A 16,914-nucleotide genomic window follows, 5' to 3' on the forward strand; every position below is an offset into this window, starting at 1 on the left:
TCTTCCCCTCTCCCAGCCCCATAGTACTTATGTACGTAGCTGTCATTTTATTTATATGTATTCATGTCTGTCTCTCCTCCCCTCCCGCCCCTAGACTGTAAGCTCTTTGTGGGCAGGGAATGTATCTGCTTATTGTTGTACTGTACTCTTTCAAGTGCTTAGTACAGTGCTCTGCACACAGTAAGCGCTCAATAATAATAATAATGATGACATTTATTAAGTGCTTAATATGTGCAAAGCACTGTTCCAAGCGCTGGGGAGGTTACAAGGTGATCAGATTGTCCCACGCGGGGCTCACAGTCTTAATCCCCATTTTACAGATGAGGGAACTGAGGCCCAGAGAAGTTAAGTGACTTGCCCAAAGTCACACAGCTGACAAGTGGTGGAGCTGGAATTTGAACCCATGACCTCTGACTCCAAAGCCTGTGTTCTTTCCACTGAGCCACGCTGCTTCTCTTCTCAGTAAGTACGATTGAATGAATGAAACTAAGCCACGCTGCTTCTCGTTCACAGCAGAGAGCTGTAAAAGTTCCCTTCTAAACTCATTGCTGAATGTACTGTTGCATATAGGCTCTTTAGACGTTAGCATATCGCGATTTATAGCCGCTCTACTAGAAAGAGCTCTAATAACTGTGTTTTTTTTCTTAAAGTGCTTACTATGAGTCAAGCATGGGTCTCTAAGTGCTGAGGAAGATATAAAATCATCAGGTTGGCCACGGCCCCTGTCTCACACAGAGCGCGCAATCTAGGTAGGAGGGAGAAAAGGAATTGAATCCCCATTTTACAGATGAGGGAACTGAGGCCCAGAGAAGTGAGGTGACTTGCCCAAGATTAAAGAGCAGGCACGTGGCAGAGCCAGGATCAGAACCCAGGTCCCCTGACTTCCGAGCCCTTGCTCTTTCCACTAGGCCAAGCTGCTTTTCTAACACACAAGGAGATCAGTGGATTTTCCAGGGAAACGACGCATTCCCAAAATGCTTAATGAAGAAACACAGGTTAGCGCGGATGAATTTCGGCCGGAAAGAGCGTAAGGACTGTTGATGATTGAAAAGCAGCATGGTTTCAGACTACGGGGTTTTGAAGCCAGTTCATATATATAGAACATTTCTTGCACGATATAATTAAGTCTACCAAATGGAAAACCGTTTCAGAAGCAGCAGTCATTAGAGAATACGCTTTCAGAAATCTTCACTAACAAAACGAAGCAAATTCCATTATATCTGTCCTCGATTTGGTTCAGTTTGGAGATCGTAAATCAATAGTACGCCTTCACTATCACCCAACCCTTAAATGAGATTCATTTCTGATTGATAGAAAATGTGTTTTAAGAAATCCACGTTTATCAACGGATAGGGCACCCCCAAATCACCACTGGAGATCTACACGGATACGACCTCTACATCTCCTTAGGTGAATTGAGTCTCCTACAACTCCCGTTTAGTAATGAAGACCTCAGCATGTTCATACAAGAGAATGAGAAAGAAGAAGAGCAGACATCATTTTCTTCAGGTCTGGCACACGGTCTACTCATTCGAAGTTCTGGGGGGCCTTTTTAGGTTTCTACCTAAAATGGGGACAACCTGATCACCGTGTAACCTCCCCAGAGCTTAGTACAGTGCTTTGCACATAGTAAGCGCTTAATAAATGCCATCATTATTATTACTGTTGCCCCACCTAGCCTTTTACATCTTCTTTAAGACTCTGTGAACTACTGAGGCAGTTCCCAAAGCACCCAGAATAACGAGTGAGGAAAACAAGGAGGAATAATAGAGTTCTACGGTGATCCCAGCTGGTTACAACCGAAAAGCTGTGAACTTTTTCCAGAGCTGTCTTCCCTATCTAGAGTTGTAATATGCTTTTTTCTTTTTTTTTTCTTTTTCTGCTACAAAACCTCTCAGAGCATGAAATCTGTAAGGACACGCAGCTGAGGCACCTCTCATCGGAAAAGTTCCAGGCTTCCGGCTGAATGAGATGGCTGAGAGTGAGCTGAATCACCAAGTCTAAATAGGTCAGATAACACAGAAAAATTAAACTAGCAGCCCAGGGTCAAACCTTCCCCCAAACGCCTCGCATCACGCGTGCTTTTTCTCCACAGGACCAAACCGGGGGGGAGGGTCGAGACCGGTCCTGGGAAATGTTTCCATAACGTTAGCCATTTCTGAAGCTCTATTTTTCCATCAGAAATGGAAGCGGAACAATGCGGCTTGTACGTTGACAGTGGATCGGCTAAGGAATCGGAGAGGGAAGAAAGACGAAAAGGTAAACGGGGCAGAGGGGACAGATGGGCATTGACTCACTTGCCCGTGTTCCATACTCAGGGCCTGCAGAGCTTCTACGGGCCGATCCCGACCGACTTTACGGGACGGAAGCAGAAAATGCCTCCCACAGATTCCCACCTCCGACGGGATTCCCCTTTCAAGTGCCAAACCGATCCTCTAAGACATAGTGCCAAACCCCACTGCGGTCAGCTCCAGAAGGAGATAGATAACTTAACGTCTTGCCAGCTCTAAAACCCAACTCTGTGTGAACCCTGTTGGCCTGCCCAGAGAGCATTTCCTCTTCTTGAAGGAAACACCTTAGAAGCTGTCCACCGAAAATCAATCCATCCCTTCCTGACACTTTCTGCTGCCCCTTCCCTGGTCCTAATCTAGAGGAGACCTACCTTTGGCAGGCCTGATCGGGGGATGCCACTTAGTTAGGGCCTCACTAACCGGCCGAGGGGTGAGAGGAAGAGGAGAAGTGGAGGAAGGGGATGAGCCAGGAGGGCCAGAGTGGGAAGACGACCCGGAGAGACCCAAGCAGAGAGAGAAAACGAGACAGACCCCCACCCGCCCGCCCCCCTACTCTTTTCAGAGTGACTAAGAAATCACTTTTCCCTGGGGCTAGAAATTGCTCTGATGGGAATTGTATTTTCCATGTCTTTTTTTTCCTCCTGCCTCTTATGAACTGGCAGGAATCTTCCAGGGGGGGTCCCAGAGTGTCACAGAGCCTGTCTCCCAAATCTCATTCCCCAACCGGCTAGGGAAGAAAAGTGACCGTTCCCCCTCCCCTTTGCCCTGACCCCAGCTGATCTCTGGCCACCGGGGGACCACCAAGGAGCTCGGTCTTTTCCCGAGAAAATGTAGGGAACGGAACAGAGCTGGAATCTGTCTTCCACCTGGATGAAGGGGGGAGGGAGGGAGAAGGGAATAAACCCACCAGATCCAGTCCCCTGCTCTGGGCAGGAAAGAGGAGGGGCCGGAGGGAGGAGGAGGAGATGGAGAGGAGGGAGAGGGGCATCTCCAGAACCACCCCACTTGGCATCTTTCCCCACAAGCCCCTTCCAGCCCCCCCCCCCCCACGCCTAGATTTGCACCCCGCCTCTCCTCTCCGGTTGCACCCCGACAATTGCTCCCGGCCACGGTTCAGGGGGCCCTGATGGGGAAGGACCAGCCTTCCCCCCGCCTCACCCCCTAGATTAAGTTTCCACGCACGCACACGCATCGACCCCATTTGGGGAGGGGTCCTGGAGGCCCCCAAAGGACCAGCCTTGCCCCCCCATCCCCCAGATTAAGTTTCCCCGCACGCACACACCTCGCCCCCATTTGGGCGGCAGCCCCAATCTCCCTCCCTCCCTCCCTCTCTACTCCAGGCCCCTTCCCTTGGGTCTCCCCCAGCCTCCAGCCCCCCAACTCCTCCCTCTCCCTGACCTTCCCCCAGCCTCCAGCCCCCCCACACCTCCTTCCCCCGACCCTTTCCCCGCCTCCAGCCTCCCACCCCCCTTTCCCCAGCCTCCAGCCCCTCCACTCTCGCTTCCCAAGACCCTTCCCCAGCCTCCAGCCCCTCAAACCCTCCCTCCCTCAGACCCTCTCCCTGCCTCCAGCCCCCCAATACCTCCCTCCTCCTGACCCTCCCCAGCCTCCAGCCCCCCAACTCCTCCCTCTCCCTGACCTTCCCCCAGCCTCCAGCCCCCCACACCTCCCTCCCCCGACCCTTTCCCCGCCTCCAGCCTCCCACCCCCCTTTCCCCAGCCTCCAGCCCCTCCACTCTCGCTTCCCAAGACCCTTCCCCAGCCTCCAGCCCCTCAACCCCTCCTTCCCTCTGACCCTCTCCCTGCCTCCAGCCCCCCAATACCTCCCTCCTCCTGACCCTCTCCAGCCTCCAGCCCCCCAATACCTCCCTCCTCCTGACCCTCTCCAGCCTCCAGCCCCCAACACCTACCTCCCTCCCCCAGCCTCCAGCCCCCCTACTCCCCTCCCTAAGACCCTCCCCAGCCTCCAGACCCCATCCCTCCCCTCCCCTTCCCCCAGCCCCACCCCCCCCCCGACCCTCCCCAGCCTCCAGCCCCCCTCTCCCCCTTCCCCAGCCTCCAGCCCCCCACCCCCTGACCCTCCCCAGCCTCCAGCCCCCCACTCCCCCTTCCTCCAGTCCCCCACCCCCTGACCCTCCCCAGCCTCTGGTCCCCCACCTCCCATTCCCCCAGCCCCCCACCCCCGACCCTCCCCAGCCTCCAGCCCTCCTCTCCCCAGCCCCCCACCCCCTGACCCTCCCCAGCCTCCCCCTTCCCCCGGGGGTCCCCATGCCCCCATCCCCCCCCACCCCGCCCCGTCCCGTCCCCCCACCGGAGGTGAGCTGCATCCAGGCGCAGATCTTGTAGACGGTGGCGGTGTTGCAGAAGAAGAAGAGGGCGAAGCAGGCGATGCAGGCGACGGTGAGCATCATGGAGAGGCCGATGAAGAAGGAGGCGGCCTGGAAGGCGGCGGAGGGCAGCGTGGCCAGGTCGGCGAAGGTGCCGCGGCAGGTGAGCTCGCGGCCCGGCCCGCCGCCGCCCACGCAGTAGTGGAACAGGCCGAAGTAGCCGGCCTGCGGCGTGTCCACCCCGTCCCCGATCCAGTAGGGCTGGATGAAGCACACCACGTTGACGATGGCGAAGCAGATGGTGAAGATGGCCCACAGCACCCCGATGGCCCGAGAGTTCCGCACGTAGTTGCTGTGGTACAGCCGGGCGGCCTCCTGGGCGGGCAGCATCGCGGAACACGGACACCCGGCCCCGCTCCCGACGCCAGCCTTCTCCTACACCGCCTCCTCTTCCCCTCCTCCCTCTCCTCCTCCTCCTCCTCCTCCTCCTCTCCTCCTCCTCCTCCTCCTCCTCTCCCCCTCCTCTCCTCCTCCTCCTCTCCTCTCCTCCTCCCCTTCCTCCTCTCCCTCTTCCCCCTTCCTCCTCCTCTCCTTCCCCCTCTCCTCCTCTCCTCTTCTCCTTCTCCTCTCTCCCTCTTCTCCTCCTCCTCCTCCTCTCCTCTTCTCCTTCTCCTCTCCCCCTCCTCCTCCTCTTCTCCTCGTCCCCTCCTCCTTCCCTCCTCCTCCCCCTACTCCTTTTCCTCTCCTCCTCCTCCCCTCCTCTCCTCCTTCTTCCTTCCTCCTCTCCCTCCTCCTTTCCTCTTCCTCTCCTCCTCCCTTTCCCCCTCCACCCTTTCCCCCTCCTCCCCTTCCTCCTCCTCTCCCCTTCCTCCTCCTCTCCTCTTCCTCCTCTCCTTCTCCTCCCCTTCGTCCCCTCCTCCTCCTCCCCCTCCTGCTCCCCCCCTCCTTCCCTTCCTCCTTCTCCTCCTCCCGCCCCTTCCCCCCCCAATCCACACGTCCCTTTCCCGCCCCCCAGGCACGCCCCTGGAGTGTCCTCCCCGCAGCTCTTACTCCAGGGCTCCGCACCCGCCCCCAGGGGGGAGGGGGACCCAGGCATCCCTTCCCCTCGCAGAGAGCGACCCCCCACCCTACCACTCCGGAACCTCGGCACAGTGCTCCACGCACAAACACCCCATAAATGCGATCGAATAATGATAATAGTAATGCTGCTGCTGCTGCTGCTGCTGCTGCTGCTGGTGCTGCTGCTGCTGCTGCTGATGTACTAATTTAAATGCTCACTATGGGCCGGTCATTCATTCATTGATGATGATATTCGTTTAAGCACTCACTATGGGCCATTCATTCATTCATTCATTCATTCGTCTTTGTTGGGCGCTCACTGTGTGCAGACCGCTGCACTAAGCACCCGGGGTGGATAGGGGCCAATCGAGTTGGAATGAGTGAATGAATAAGGAGCTGACTTCATTTCCCCCGTCCCCCAGATTGGGAGCCCGTTGTGGGGTAGGAATTGGCCCCATTTGTTGATGAATTGTACTTTCCAAGCGCTTAGTACAGTGCTCTGCACACGGTAAGCACCCAATAAATGCGATTGAATGAATAAATGAATGAAAGGGCCTTCAAGGTGGGTAGAGGAATGTTTCTCTAGGAGTAATGGGGGAGTGAGGGCCAGGCCGCAGGGCTTGGGGGGCAGAGGGGTTAGAACAGAAATCGAAGTGTACAAATGCGAGAAGGCGAATGATTTCATAATAATAAGGGTATTTGTTAAGTAGTTACCATGTGCCAAGCCCTATTCTAAGCCCTGGGATAGATACAAGGTAATCGGGTTGTCATCATCAATCGTATTTATTGAGCGCTTACTGTGTGCAGAGCACTGTACTAAGCGGGGCTCACAGTCTTCATCTTAACTTCACTTAACTTCTCTGTGCCTCAGTTACCTCACCTGTAAAATGGGGATTAAGGCTATGAGTCCCACGTGGCACAGCCTGATCACCTTGTATCCTCCCCAGCGCTTAGAACAGTACTTTGCACATAGTAAGCGCTTAACAAATGCTGTCGTTATTATTATTATTATTCATCCCCATTTTACAGATGAGGGAACCGAGGCACTGAGAAGTTAAGTGGCTCACCCCAGGTCGCACAGCCGACACGTGGCAGAGCCGGGATTAGAACCCACATCCTCTGACTCCCAAGCCCGGGCTCTTTCCACTAATCCTCGCTGCTTCTCTACATAATCAATCAATCGTATTTATTGAGCGCTTACTGTGTGCAGAGCACTGTACTAAGCGCTTGGGAAGTACAAGTTGGCAACGTATAGAGACAGTCCCTACCCAACAGTGGGTTCACAGTCTAAAATACAGGACGGATATGTAAGTAAGTGCTGTGGGGTTGGCGGGGTTGGGGTTGGGGGCTCTGTGCACATTAAGCACCCAATAAATACTATTAACTGACTTACTAGTGAATAAAGGGAGCAAGTCAGGGTGACGCAGAAAGGAGTGGGAAAAGAGGAAAGGAAGGCTTAGTCAGGGAAGGCCTCTTGGAGGAGGTGTGCCTTCAATAAGGCTTTGAAGCGGGGGAGAGTCATTGTTGGATATGAGGAAGGAGGGCATTCCTAGGCATTGGGCAGAACTTGGGCGAGAGGTTTAATAATAATAATGATGGCATTTATTACACACTTACTATGTGCAAACCACTGTTCTAAGCACTGGGAGGTTACAAGGCGATCAGGCTGTCCCACGTGGGGCTCACAGTCTTCATCCCCATTTTACAGATGAGGTAACGGAGGCCCAGAGAAGTGAAGTGACTTGCCCAAAGTCACACAGCTGACAAGTGGCGCAGCCGGAATTTGAACCCATGACTTCTGACTCCAAAGCCCGGGCTCTTTCTGCTTAGAACAGTGCTTGGCACATAGCGCTTAAATGCCATTATTATTACGATTACTACAGATGAGCTGGAGGTACAATGAACTTTAGGTTAGCATTAGAGGAACAAAATGTGCGGGCTACGTTGGAGTGGGAGATTTTAGTGAGGTGAGGTAGGAGGGGGCAAGGGGATTGAGGGTTTAAAAGCTGACGGTGGTGAGGAGGGGTTTTTTTGATGCTCAGGTGGATGGGCAACAACTGGAGGGTCTTGAGGAGTGGGGAAACATGGCCTGGGGCAGGGGAGAGGGGAGGGGCAGAGCCAGGGGCAGGGACAGAGCACTAGATAGGATAATAATAATAATGATGGTATTTATTAAGTGCGTACTATGGGCCAGGCACTGTACTGAGCACTGGATAGAATGGGGTCACAGCGGCTTGGGTTGTGGGGTTGGAGACAAGGTGGGAAAGCTCGCTGTGGACAGGGAATATGTCGGTTTATCATTATCATCATCATCAATCATATTTATTGAGCGCTTACTGTGTGAAGAGCACTGTACTAAGCACTTGGGAAGTACAAATTGGCAACATATAGAGACAGTCCCTACCCAACAGTGGGCTCAAAGTCTAAAAGGGGGAGACAGAGAACAAAACCAGTTCATCAGTTTATCAGTTCATCCTACTCTCCCAAGCGTTTAGTACAGTGCTCTGCACCCGATAAACACAATTGAATGCATGAATAAGGAGCTGATTTCAGAAGGGCTTTCATGGTGGGTCGAGGAATGTTCCTCCAGGTGTGATGGGGGGAGGGAGCACCAGGCGGGAGGGGGGGACAACCGAGGGGTTGGTGGGGAGCGGGACGGGAACGGAAATCAAAGCGTACAAATATGAGAAGGAGAATGATTTCCTAGACCAATGCATGAGATAAAAAAAGATTGGGGTCCTTGAGGACCGCAAGCTGAAGAAGCCTAAGAAATAAAACTAGGGGTGAAAGAACAACCACGAAAACGGGATGCCAATAGGAGTACAGAAATGTAGACTCTAAAAACTTAAAGCTCTTGTGCACAGGGAACATTTCTACTAAGTCTGTTGTATTGTACTCTCCCAAGTGCGCTACAGTGAGCTACACCCAGTAAGTGCTCAATAAATATCACTGATAGGTTCATTCATTTATTCAGTCGTATTTATTGAGCGCTTACTGTGTGCAGAGCACTGTACTAAGCGCTTGGGAAGTACAAGTTGGTAACATATAGAGACGGTCCCTACCCAATAGCGGGCTCACAGTCTAGAAGGGGGAGACAGATAACAAAACACATATTAACAAAATAAAATAAACAGAATAGTAAATATGTACAAGTAAAATTGATCATCATCAATCATATTTATTGAGCACTTACTGTGTGCAGAGCACTGTACTAAGCGCTTGGGAAGTACAAATTGGCAACATATAGAGACAGTCCCTACCCAACAGTGGGCTCACAGTCTAAAAATTGATGGGTTAATTGATGGGTGAAGAAACCAAGGAAAACTGCAATCATGTCTACAACTGGTGGATATCACAGTTAGTGAAGCATCATCCTCCATCCCTGACTACCCCTCTAGTAATACTTTATGGACCACTTGTTTCTGAATTTATCTAAAGCCTTCTTGAATCAACTGGTATTTTCAGCCGCACAATCTACTCCGGTAACAAATTCGTATCCCGATCTGGGGGAAATGGCGTTTCTTTTTGCTGGTTTTCAGACTTCCACCCTCAAGCTTCGCTCCTGGTATTTGAGGGACTGGGTGAATCACAATTCTCTGTTTGCCCCATCATTCTTTTCTGGTATCTGTGAAGGGTTTACTATGTGCTGGGCACCGTACTGAGCACTGAATTAGGTTACACGACGATCGGTTGGACACAGTCCCTGTCCCACGTGGGGCTCGCAGTCTTAATCCCCATTTTGCAGATGAAGTAACTGAGGCCCAGAGAAGTAAAGTGACCTGCCCAAGGTCACACAGCAGACAAGCGGCGGAGCCGAGATTAGACCTGAGGTCCTTTAGACTCCCCTCTCAGACTCTTCAACTTAGCCTCAAACAGAAACCGCTCGGCCCCAGTGATCATTTTGGTTGCCTTTTTCTGTACTTTCCCCAGCAATGTCATGCCCTTCACAGGATTCCCGGTTGCAGGCGTACTGTGGTTTTTATACAGTGGTAAAAACGGTGCCTTGTATTTTGTTTTCTGTGTCCTCTCTGTGCTTATTATGGAGAGGAGAATGACAAATCTTTCTCCATGTCCACAGAAGACAGGGAAGAATAAACAACCCAAAATTGCAATCTGAGAGATTTAGATTAGATTTGACTAGGTAGTTGACATCTCTGAAGATTGTTTGACTTTGGAATGGATAACCGAGGGAGACTGCAAAATCTGCAGGGGCGTCTTTAAAAATAAAATGTCGTAAGGTCCTCGGCTAGTCTGAAAACTCCTTGAGGGCGGGGGTTAAATCTATTTACTCTGTTGTACTCTCCCAAATGCTTGGTACTGCAGGTGCTCAGACAGTATTGTTGAGCGATCGATAGATGTTCCTTTCTAGAATGAGGTATTTCGAGAAATACCTGAAAACAAGGGAATGTATGAGATGCTAAACCAATTAATCAGTCGTATCCACTGACTGCTTACTGAGTACCGAGCACTGTACCGAACCCTTGGTCCTCCTACCTTGTTGACACTTTGCGGACCTTTCGAGATTTCTCCTCACTTTGTCCCCTGGGAAGAAGACAAGTTTGTGTCTAGGAGGGAGCAGAAGACCTCGGGGTCAGACAGCTTTCATTCATTCAGTCGTATTTATTGAGCGCTTACTGTGTGCAGAGCACTGTAATAAGTGCCCGGGAGAATACAAGATAACAATAAAAAGACACATTCCCTGCCCACAACGAGCTTAAAGTCTAGAGGGGGAGACAGACATTAATATAAATAAAGAAATTATAGATATGTGCATAAGGGCTGGGAGGCTGGGAGGGAGGATGACTAAAGGGAGAGAGTCAGGGTGATGCCGACGGGAGTGGGAGAAGAGGAAAAGAGGGCTTAGTCAGGGAAGGCCTCTTAGAGGAGATACCCCTTCAATAAAGGCTGTGAAGGCGGGGAGAGAAATTGTCCGTCGGATGGCAGCCCTGGCTGACTCTGTAATCAATCAATTAATCAACTATTTTTATTGAGCACTTACTGTATGCAGAGAATGGTGCAACGTGCTTCAGAGAGTACGATATACCAATATTACAGGCACATTACCTGCCCACAGTGAGCTTAAGGAGAAAACCCGCTCTTCTTTCCAAAACATAATCCCTGATGCCGTGCGTTTTCCAACAGGGTCCGATCCCTTTCCTGGTAAACCCAAGGATACTGACCCCCAGTTTGCGATCTCCTCATATTTAGGGATGGTTTGGCAGCTTCCTTGGGCCACTGCAGATGGGAACCGGCGTCACCGGTGTTCAGACCTGCTTCCCGAGTGGCCGGAGAGAGTCTGCCTGATTGGCAGCTGCTGAGGAGGGGTGGGACGGTCCCTCTGCACCGCCAGCCGCTCCCACTCTGGATCCTGCCCTGAGCTTGCCGGGAAGCAATGGGGGAAGGTGGGCAGACAAGGCTTGGGATCAGGAAATCACCCAATCTTTTCCTTCATGATGATCTCAGAGGATTGGCTCTGAGGTAGCTCTTCCGTGGCTCTTCCGTGGCTCTCAGGTGGCTGCAAAGTGTCTTTAGCAATGCAGGGTTCCAGTGATGATAATAATAAATAATTATGGTCCTTAAGTGTTCACTACGTGCCCAGCACTGTTCTAAGCACTGGGATAGATACAAGTTAATCAGGTTGGACACAATCCACGCTCCACATGGGGCTCACAGTCTTTATCCCCATTTTACAGAGGAGGGAACTGAGGCACAGAGAAGTGAAGCGACTTGCCCAAAGTCACGCAACAGACCAGTGGAGAAGGTGGGATCAGAACCTAGATCCTTCCGACTTCCAGGCTCCTGCTTTATCTGCTAGGCCATGCTGCTCTCTGGAAACATGGAGATGATGATGGCATTTTTATTAAGCGCTTACTATGCACAAGGCACTGTTCTAAGCGCTAGGGAGGTTACAAGGCGATCAGGTTGTCCCACCGGGGGGCTCACGGTCTTCATCCCCATTTTCCAGGTGAGGTCACTGAGGCACAGAGAAGTTACGTGACTTGCCCAAAGTCACACAGCTGACAGTTGGCGGAGCCGGGATTTGAACCCGCATCCTCTGACTCCAAAGCCCGGGCTCTTTTCCACTGAGCCACGCTGCTTCTCACGGAAGATCATGGAAACCCAACTAATAATAATATTCATGCTATTTGGTAAGCGCTTACTATGTGCCAGGCACGTACTAAGCGCTGGGGTGGATACAATCAATCAATCAATCGTATTTATTGAGCGCTTACTGTGTGCAGAGCACTGTACTAAGCGCTTGGGAAGTACAAGCAAATCGGGTTGGACACGGTCCCCGTCCCAGGTGGGGCTCACGGTCTCAATCCCCATTTTACGGATGAGCTAGCTGAGGCACAGAGAAGTGAAGTGATTTTGCCTACGGCCACACAGCAGACAAGTGGAGGAGCCGGGATTAGGATCGAGGTCCTTCTGACGCCCAGGCCTGAGCTCTATCCACTAGGCCATGCTGCTCCTCGGCCTCAGCCCCACCGAGGCAGACCCCTGCCCTCCATTCACGGAGCCATGCCCCACAGAGTTGACCCACCCCAGCCATCCAGACAGGCAGGGAACATGTCTCTTTGTTGTCATATTGTACTCTCCCAAGTACTTAGTACAGTGCTCCGCACACAGTAAGCGCTCAGTAAATACAGACTGTGAGCCCACTGTTGGGTAGGGACTATCTCTATGTGTTGCCAATTTGTACTTCCCAAGCGCTTAGTACAGTGCTCTGCACATAGTAAGCGCTCAATAAATACGATTGATTGATTGATTGAATGAATGAACAACGTCTCCACACTCATGCCCATCGGCGCTATTCTTGCGTCGTGGTGCCGAGGCAGCTGAGAGTGTGGGAATCTGGTCTTCAGGCTCTAGGCTGTAAGTTCGTTGCGGGCAGGGAATCAATCAATCAATCAATCACTTGTATTTATAGAGCGCTTACTGTGTGCAGAGCACTGTACTTGGGAAGTACAAGTTGGCAACATATAGAGACGGTCCCTACCCAGCAGTGGGCTCACAGTCTAGAAGGGGGAGACAGAGAACAAAACCAAACATATTAACAAAATAAAATAAATAGAATAGATATGTACAAGTAAAATAAATAAATGGAGTAATAAATATGTGCAAACATATATACAGGTGGTGTGGGGAAGTGAGGAGGTAAGATGGGGGGGATGGAGAGGGGGGCAAGGGGGAGAGGAAGGAGGGAATGTGAATACCAACTCTCTTATGTTGGACTCTTCCAATCCCTTTGCATACGGTAAGCACTCGATTACGGCAGGGAACGTGTCTGTGCTGATTCATTCATTCAATCATGTTTATTCATTTCTATTTATTGAACGCTTACTATATGCAGGTACTTGTACTTCCCAAGTGCTTAGTACAGTGCTCTGCACACAGTAAGCGCTCAATAAATACAATTGAATGAATGAATGAATATGCAGAGCACTGTTTTAAGCACTTGGAATCAATCAATCAATCAATCGTATTTATTGAGCGCTTAATGTGTGCAGAGCACTGTACTAAGTGCTTGGGAAGTACAAGTTGGCAACATATAGAGACGGTCCCTACCCAACAGTGGGCTTGGAAGAGTATGATATAACACTGAACAGACACATTCCCTGCCCACAACGTTCTTATAGTCTAGAGACGAGTTCTTGTATCGTACTCTCCCAACCGCTTAGATATTGCTCTGCATATAGTAAGTGCTCAATAAATATGATTGATTGATTGTTTGAACTCCGTCAGTGGCTCAGCATGATGGAAAGAAAGATGTGTTTTCCCTCTCTTTCCTGTCTGGTGGAGGCGAGAGGATAAGATTGTCCTGCCTTACACTGGTTGGGGATAAAAGCACATTTGGAAAAGGCAACAGGAGTCATTCACATTAAATAATGAGTAGAGAGCTCTGCCACCAGCAGGACAGATTTGCAAACCAGGAGCTGGAAAACCCAAAGACACTAGGTCTATTGGGAGGCATTTCTCCCCAGCTGCCACAAAGGGACAGTAAAAGGACTAGAACAGTGCTTTGCACATAGTAAGCGCTTAAAAAATGCCATCATCATTATTATTATTATTATTCCATATGGGCCAGACTAGGAACGGGGCCGCTGCAACGGCCTCTGTGAATCACCAAGACCACCCTGGCCACTGCAGAAATGGTCACAGGCTCCGGAAGGGAGCCCGCACCTTCCCTTCATTGTCATCATCGTCACCTTCATCCTCATCGATGGCATTTACCGAGTGCTTACTCTGTTGCCGAGCACTGCACTAAGCGTTTGGGAGAGTACACGCAATACGACAGAGTTAGTAGACGCATTCCCTGCCCACAGTGCCATTTCGATGATGGAGTCTCTTGTCGAGGATGTCGGTTGCCCATCGGAATTGAGGGATTAAGAGTGTGAGCCCCATGTGGAACCTGGACTGTGTCCAACCTGATTGACTTTTATCTACCTCAGCACTTAGTACAGTGTCTGGCACATCGTAGGCACTAATAAATACCACTATTATTAATATTATTATTATTGGACCAAGGTTATTGTGGGAAGGGAACATGTCTACCAACTCTGTTCCACCACCCAAGTGCTCAGTAACAACAATAACAATAATAATGATGGTATTTAAGTGCTTACTATGTGCAAAGCACTGTTCTAAGCGCTGAGAGTGCTCTGTATCCAGTAAGCCCTCAATAAATATGATTGATTGACTAATTGACCAGTACCATGAATGACCAACAGATTAGTGGGAAAGAGAGGAGTGGATTTTTCTCTACTTCCACCCCACCTCTGCTTGCCAGGTCCTCCTCCTCCTCATCAATCGTATTTATTGAGCACTTACTTTGTGCAGAGCACTGTACTAAGCGCTTGGGAAGTACAAGTTGGCAACATATAGAGACAGTCCCTAACCAACAGTGGGCTCACAGTCTAAAAGGGGAAGACAGAGAACAAAACCAAACATACTAACAAAATAAAATAAATAGAATAGCTATGTACAAGTAAAATAAATAAATAAATAGAGTAATAAATATGTACAAACATATATACATATACACAGGTGCTGTGGGGAAGGGAAGGAGGTAAGATGGGGGGGATGCTGTGACATTGCTAGTGCTCTCTGGCTCAATCCCCTGCTCAGTCCCCAGGCAGAAGAAGAATAGAGCTCACTCTTTGGCTCTGGTGGAATGATGGAAGGAAGTAAGGATGGATGGATGGATGGATGGATGGATGGATGGATGGATGGATGGATGGACAATTGCGGGGAGAAGGTGGTCCTCTGTAGGACTTGACCTCAAACTGAGGGTTTGCCACCTGGCTACTCAGACCCCTTCAACATTAATAATAATAATAATAATTGGCATTTGTTAAGCGCTTACCATGTGCAAAGCACTGTTCTAAGCGCTGGGGAGGATATAGGGTAATCAGGTTGTCCCACATGGGGCTCACAGTCTTAATCCCCATTTTACAGATGAGGTAACTGAGGCCCAGAGAAGTTAAGTGACTTGCCCAAGATCACACAGCTGACATGTGGCAGAGTCAGGATTCGAACCCATGACCTCTGACTCCAAAGCCCGGGCTCTTTCCACCGAGCCACGCTGCTCTGCTTTTCTGCTTCTCAGGGACTGTCTCTATATGTTTCCAACCTGTACTTCCCAAGTGCTTAGTACAGTGCTCTGCACACAGTAAGTGCTCAATAAATACGATTGATTGATTGATTGATTAGTGGTGAGAGATTGAAAAAGGACCACAACCACCCCCCCGACCCTAGTCCATTCTTCTTTTCTAACACCCCTCATGGGAGGATGGAAAAAGAACCACTAGCCCGCCCCACCCAAGTCCATCTCAGGCAGGGCTATGTTACTCTTTCAGGCTTCTTCTGCTCCTCTCGGCTATAAGCTCGTCCTCTAGACTGTACACTCACTGTGGGCTGGTAATGTGTCTGCTCTACTGTTATATTGCACTCTCCCGAGAGCTTAGTACAGTGCTCTACCTACAGTAAGCGCTCAATAAATGTGACTGAACGATTGACTGAACTATCTGACACTTGTCACAGGAGGATGGAAAAAGTATCAGTAGCCTATCCCATCCCAGCCCATGTCAGGCAGGGCTAAGTTACTCTCTTGGGCTGCTTCTCACAACAAAAGGATGCCGCTTCTTCCAACTCTTTTGAGAGACCAGCTCCCACGCTGGCACCCAGGGAACACTGTTCCCGAGAACAGGCTCCACTTTCTGCCCCTTGTCGGATCCCACCACTACTGGTTGTGTTTCCCCGTTCCACATGAAGCAACTGTGTCTCTCCGGCGCATTCACAGTGTTCTGGTGACTGAACCACCGTCACGTTGGTCTCAGCCAAGCTCAGCCCATGTATTTCTTAAACTGACTACAGTCCTACTTGTCAGTGTGGCGCCTTATAAATCAATCAATCAATCAATTGTATTGAGCGCTTACTGTGTGCAGAGCACTGTATTAAGCGCTTGGGAAGTACAAGTTGGCAACATGTAGAGATGGTCCCTACCCAACAGTGGGCTCACGGTCTAGAAGGGGGAGACAGAGAACAAAACCAAACATATTAACAAAATAAAATAAATAGAATAGTTATGTACAAGTAAAATAAATAAATAAATAGAGTAATAAATATGTACTAACATATATACATATATACAGGTGCTGTGAGGAAGGGAAGGAGGTAAGATGGGGGGATGGAGAGGGGGAGAGGAAGGAGGGGGCTCAGTCTGGGAAGGCCTCTTCAATTCCCTCTTCAATTCCTCTTTCTAGTACAAGGACCCCGGAGAACAGAACGGAACAGACCAACTCTCTGATGTACTTCTTTGGGAAAACCCAGAACCCAAAACCCAGAAGCCTGACGGGTGAGAATATCATCATCCTTTCCTCTCATAAGCTCCCAAATGTGATGTGATCTTTGGCTCCCTTTTCTTTCATTTGCTTCCCGAATTCAGTCTCAAAGTAATACAATTTCATTTTGTGGATCTGCCCCCCCCCCCTTCTATGGTCACACAGCTCCCAGGGGCAAGTTTTCATTGCCTCCAAATCTGGTTTACTAGAATAGTCTGGAATAGTCTAGAATTACTAGAATAGGGCTTACTGACTTTCCAGCCTCCATCCTCTCCCTTGTTCAGTCTGTCCTTTATTCAGCTGCTGAGTCCCAAGCCCGTGCTCTTTCCACTAGGCCATACTACTTATCTATGGACATAAATCCTTGGGGACTGGGGAGAGGTTAGAGTGGAGT

At 50.3% G+C, this 16,914-nt stretch overlaps 1 protein-coding gene and 1 long non-coding RNA gene across 4 annotated transcripts in view; one reads left to right on the forward strand and one right to left on the reverse strand.

Moving 5' to 3' along the window:
- Positions 1–5,023, reverse strand: part of LHFPL3 (LHFPL tetraspan subfamily member 3) — a 193,408-nt gene extending 188,385 nt beyond the window's left edge. For all 3 annotated transcript variants that reach the window (XM_038741251.1, XM_038741252.1, XM_038741253.1), the window contains exon 1: positions 4,602–5,023. In XM_038741251.1, the coding sequence (XP_038597179.1) occupies positions 4,602–5,007 (406 nt within the window). In that variant the 5' untranslated portion in view covers positions 5,008–5,023. The remainder of the gene's footprint in view (positions 1–4,601) is intronic.
- On the forward strand, positions 1,923–16,528 carry LOC119920973. Its single transcript, XR_005448451.1, has 3 exons — positions 1,923–2,008; positions 2,182–2,259; positions 16,443–16,528. It is a non-coding gene; the product is annotated as an uncharacterized LOC119920973 (long non-coding RNA).
- Positions 16,529–16,914: the final 386 nt, after the last annotated feature.

The sequence above is a fragment of the Tachyglossus aculeatus genome (assembly GCF_015852505.1).
Source record: "Tachyglossus aculeatus isolate mTacAcu1 chromosome 12 unlocalized genomic scaffold, mTacAcu1.pri SUPER_6_unloc_1, whole genome shotgun sequence".
Lineage (NCBI taxonomy): Eukaryota > Metazoa > Chordata > Mammalia > Monotremata > Tachyglossidae > Tachyglossus > Tachyglossus aculeatus.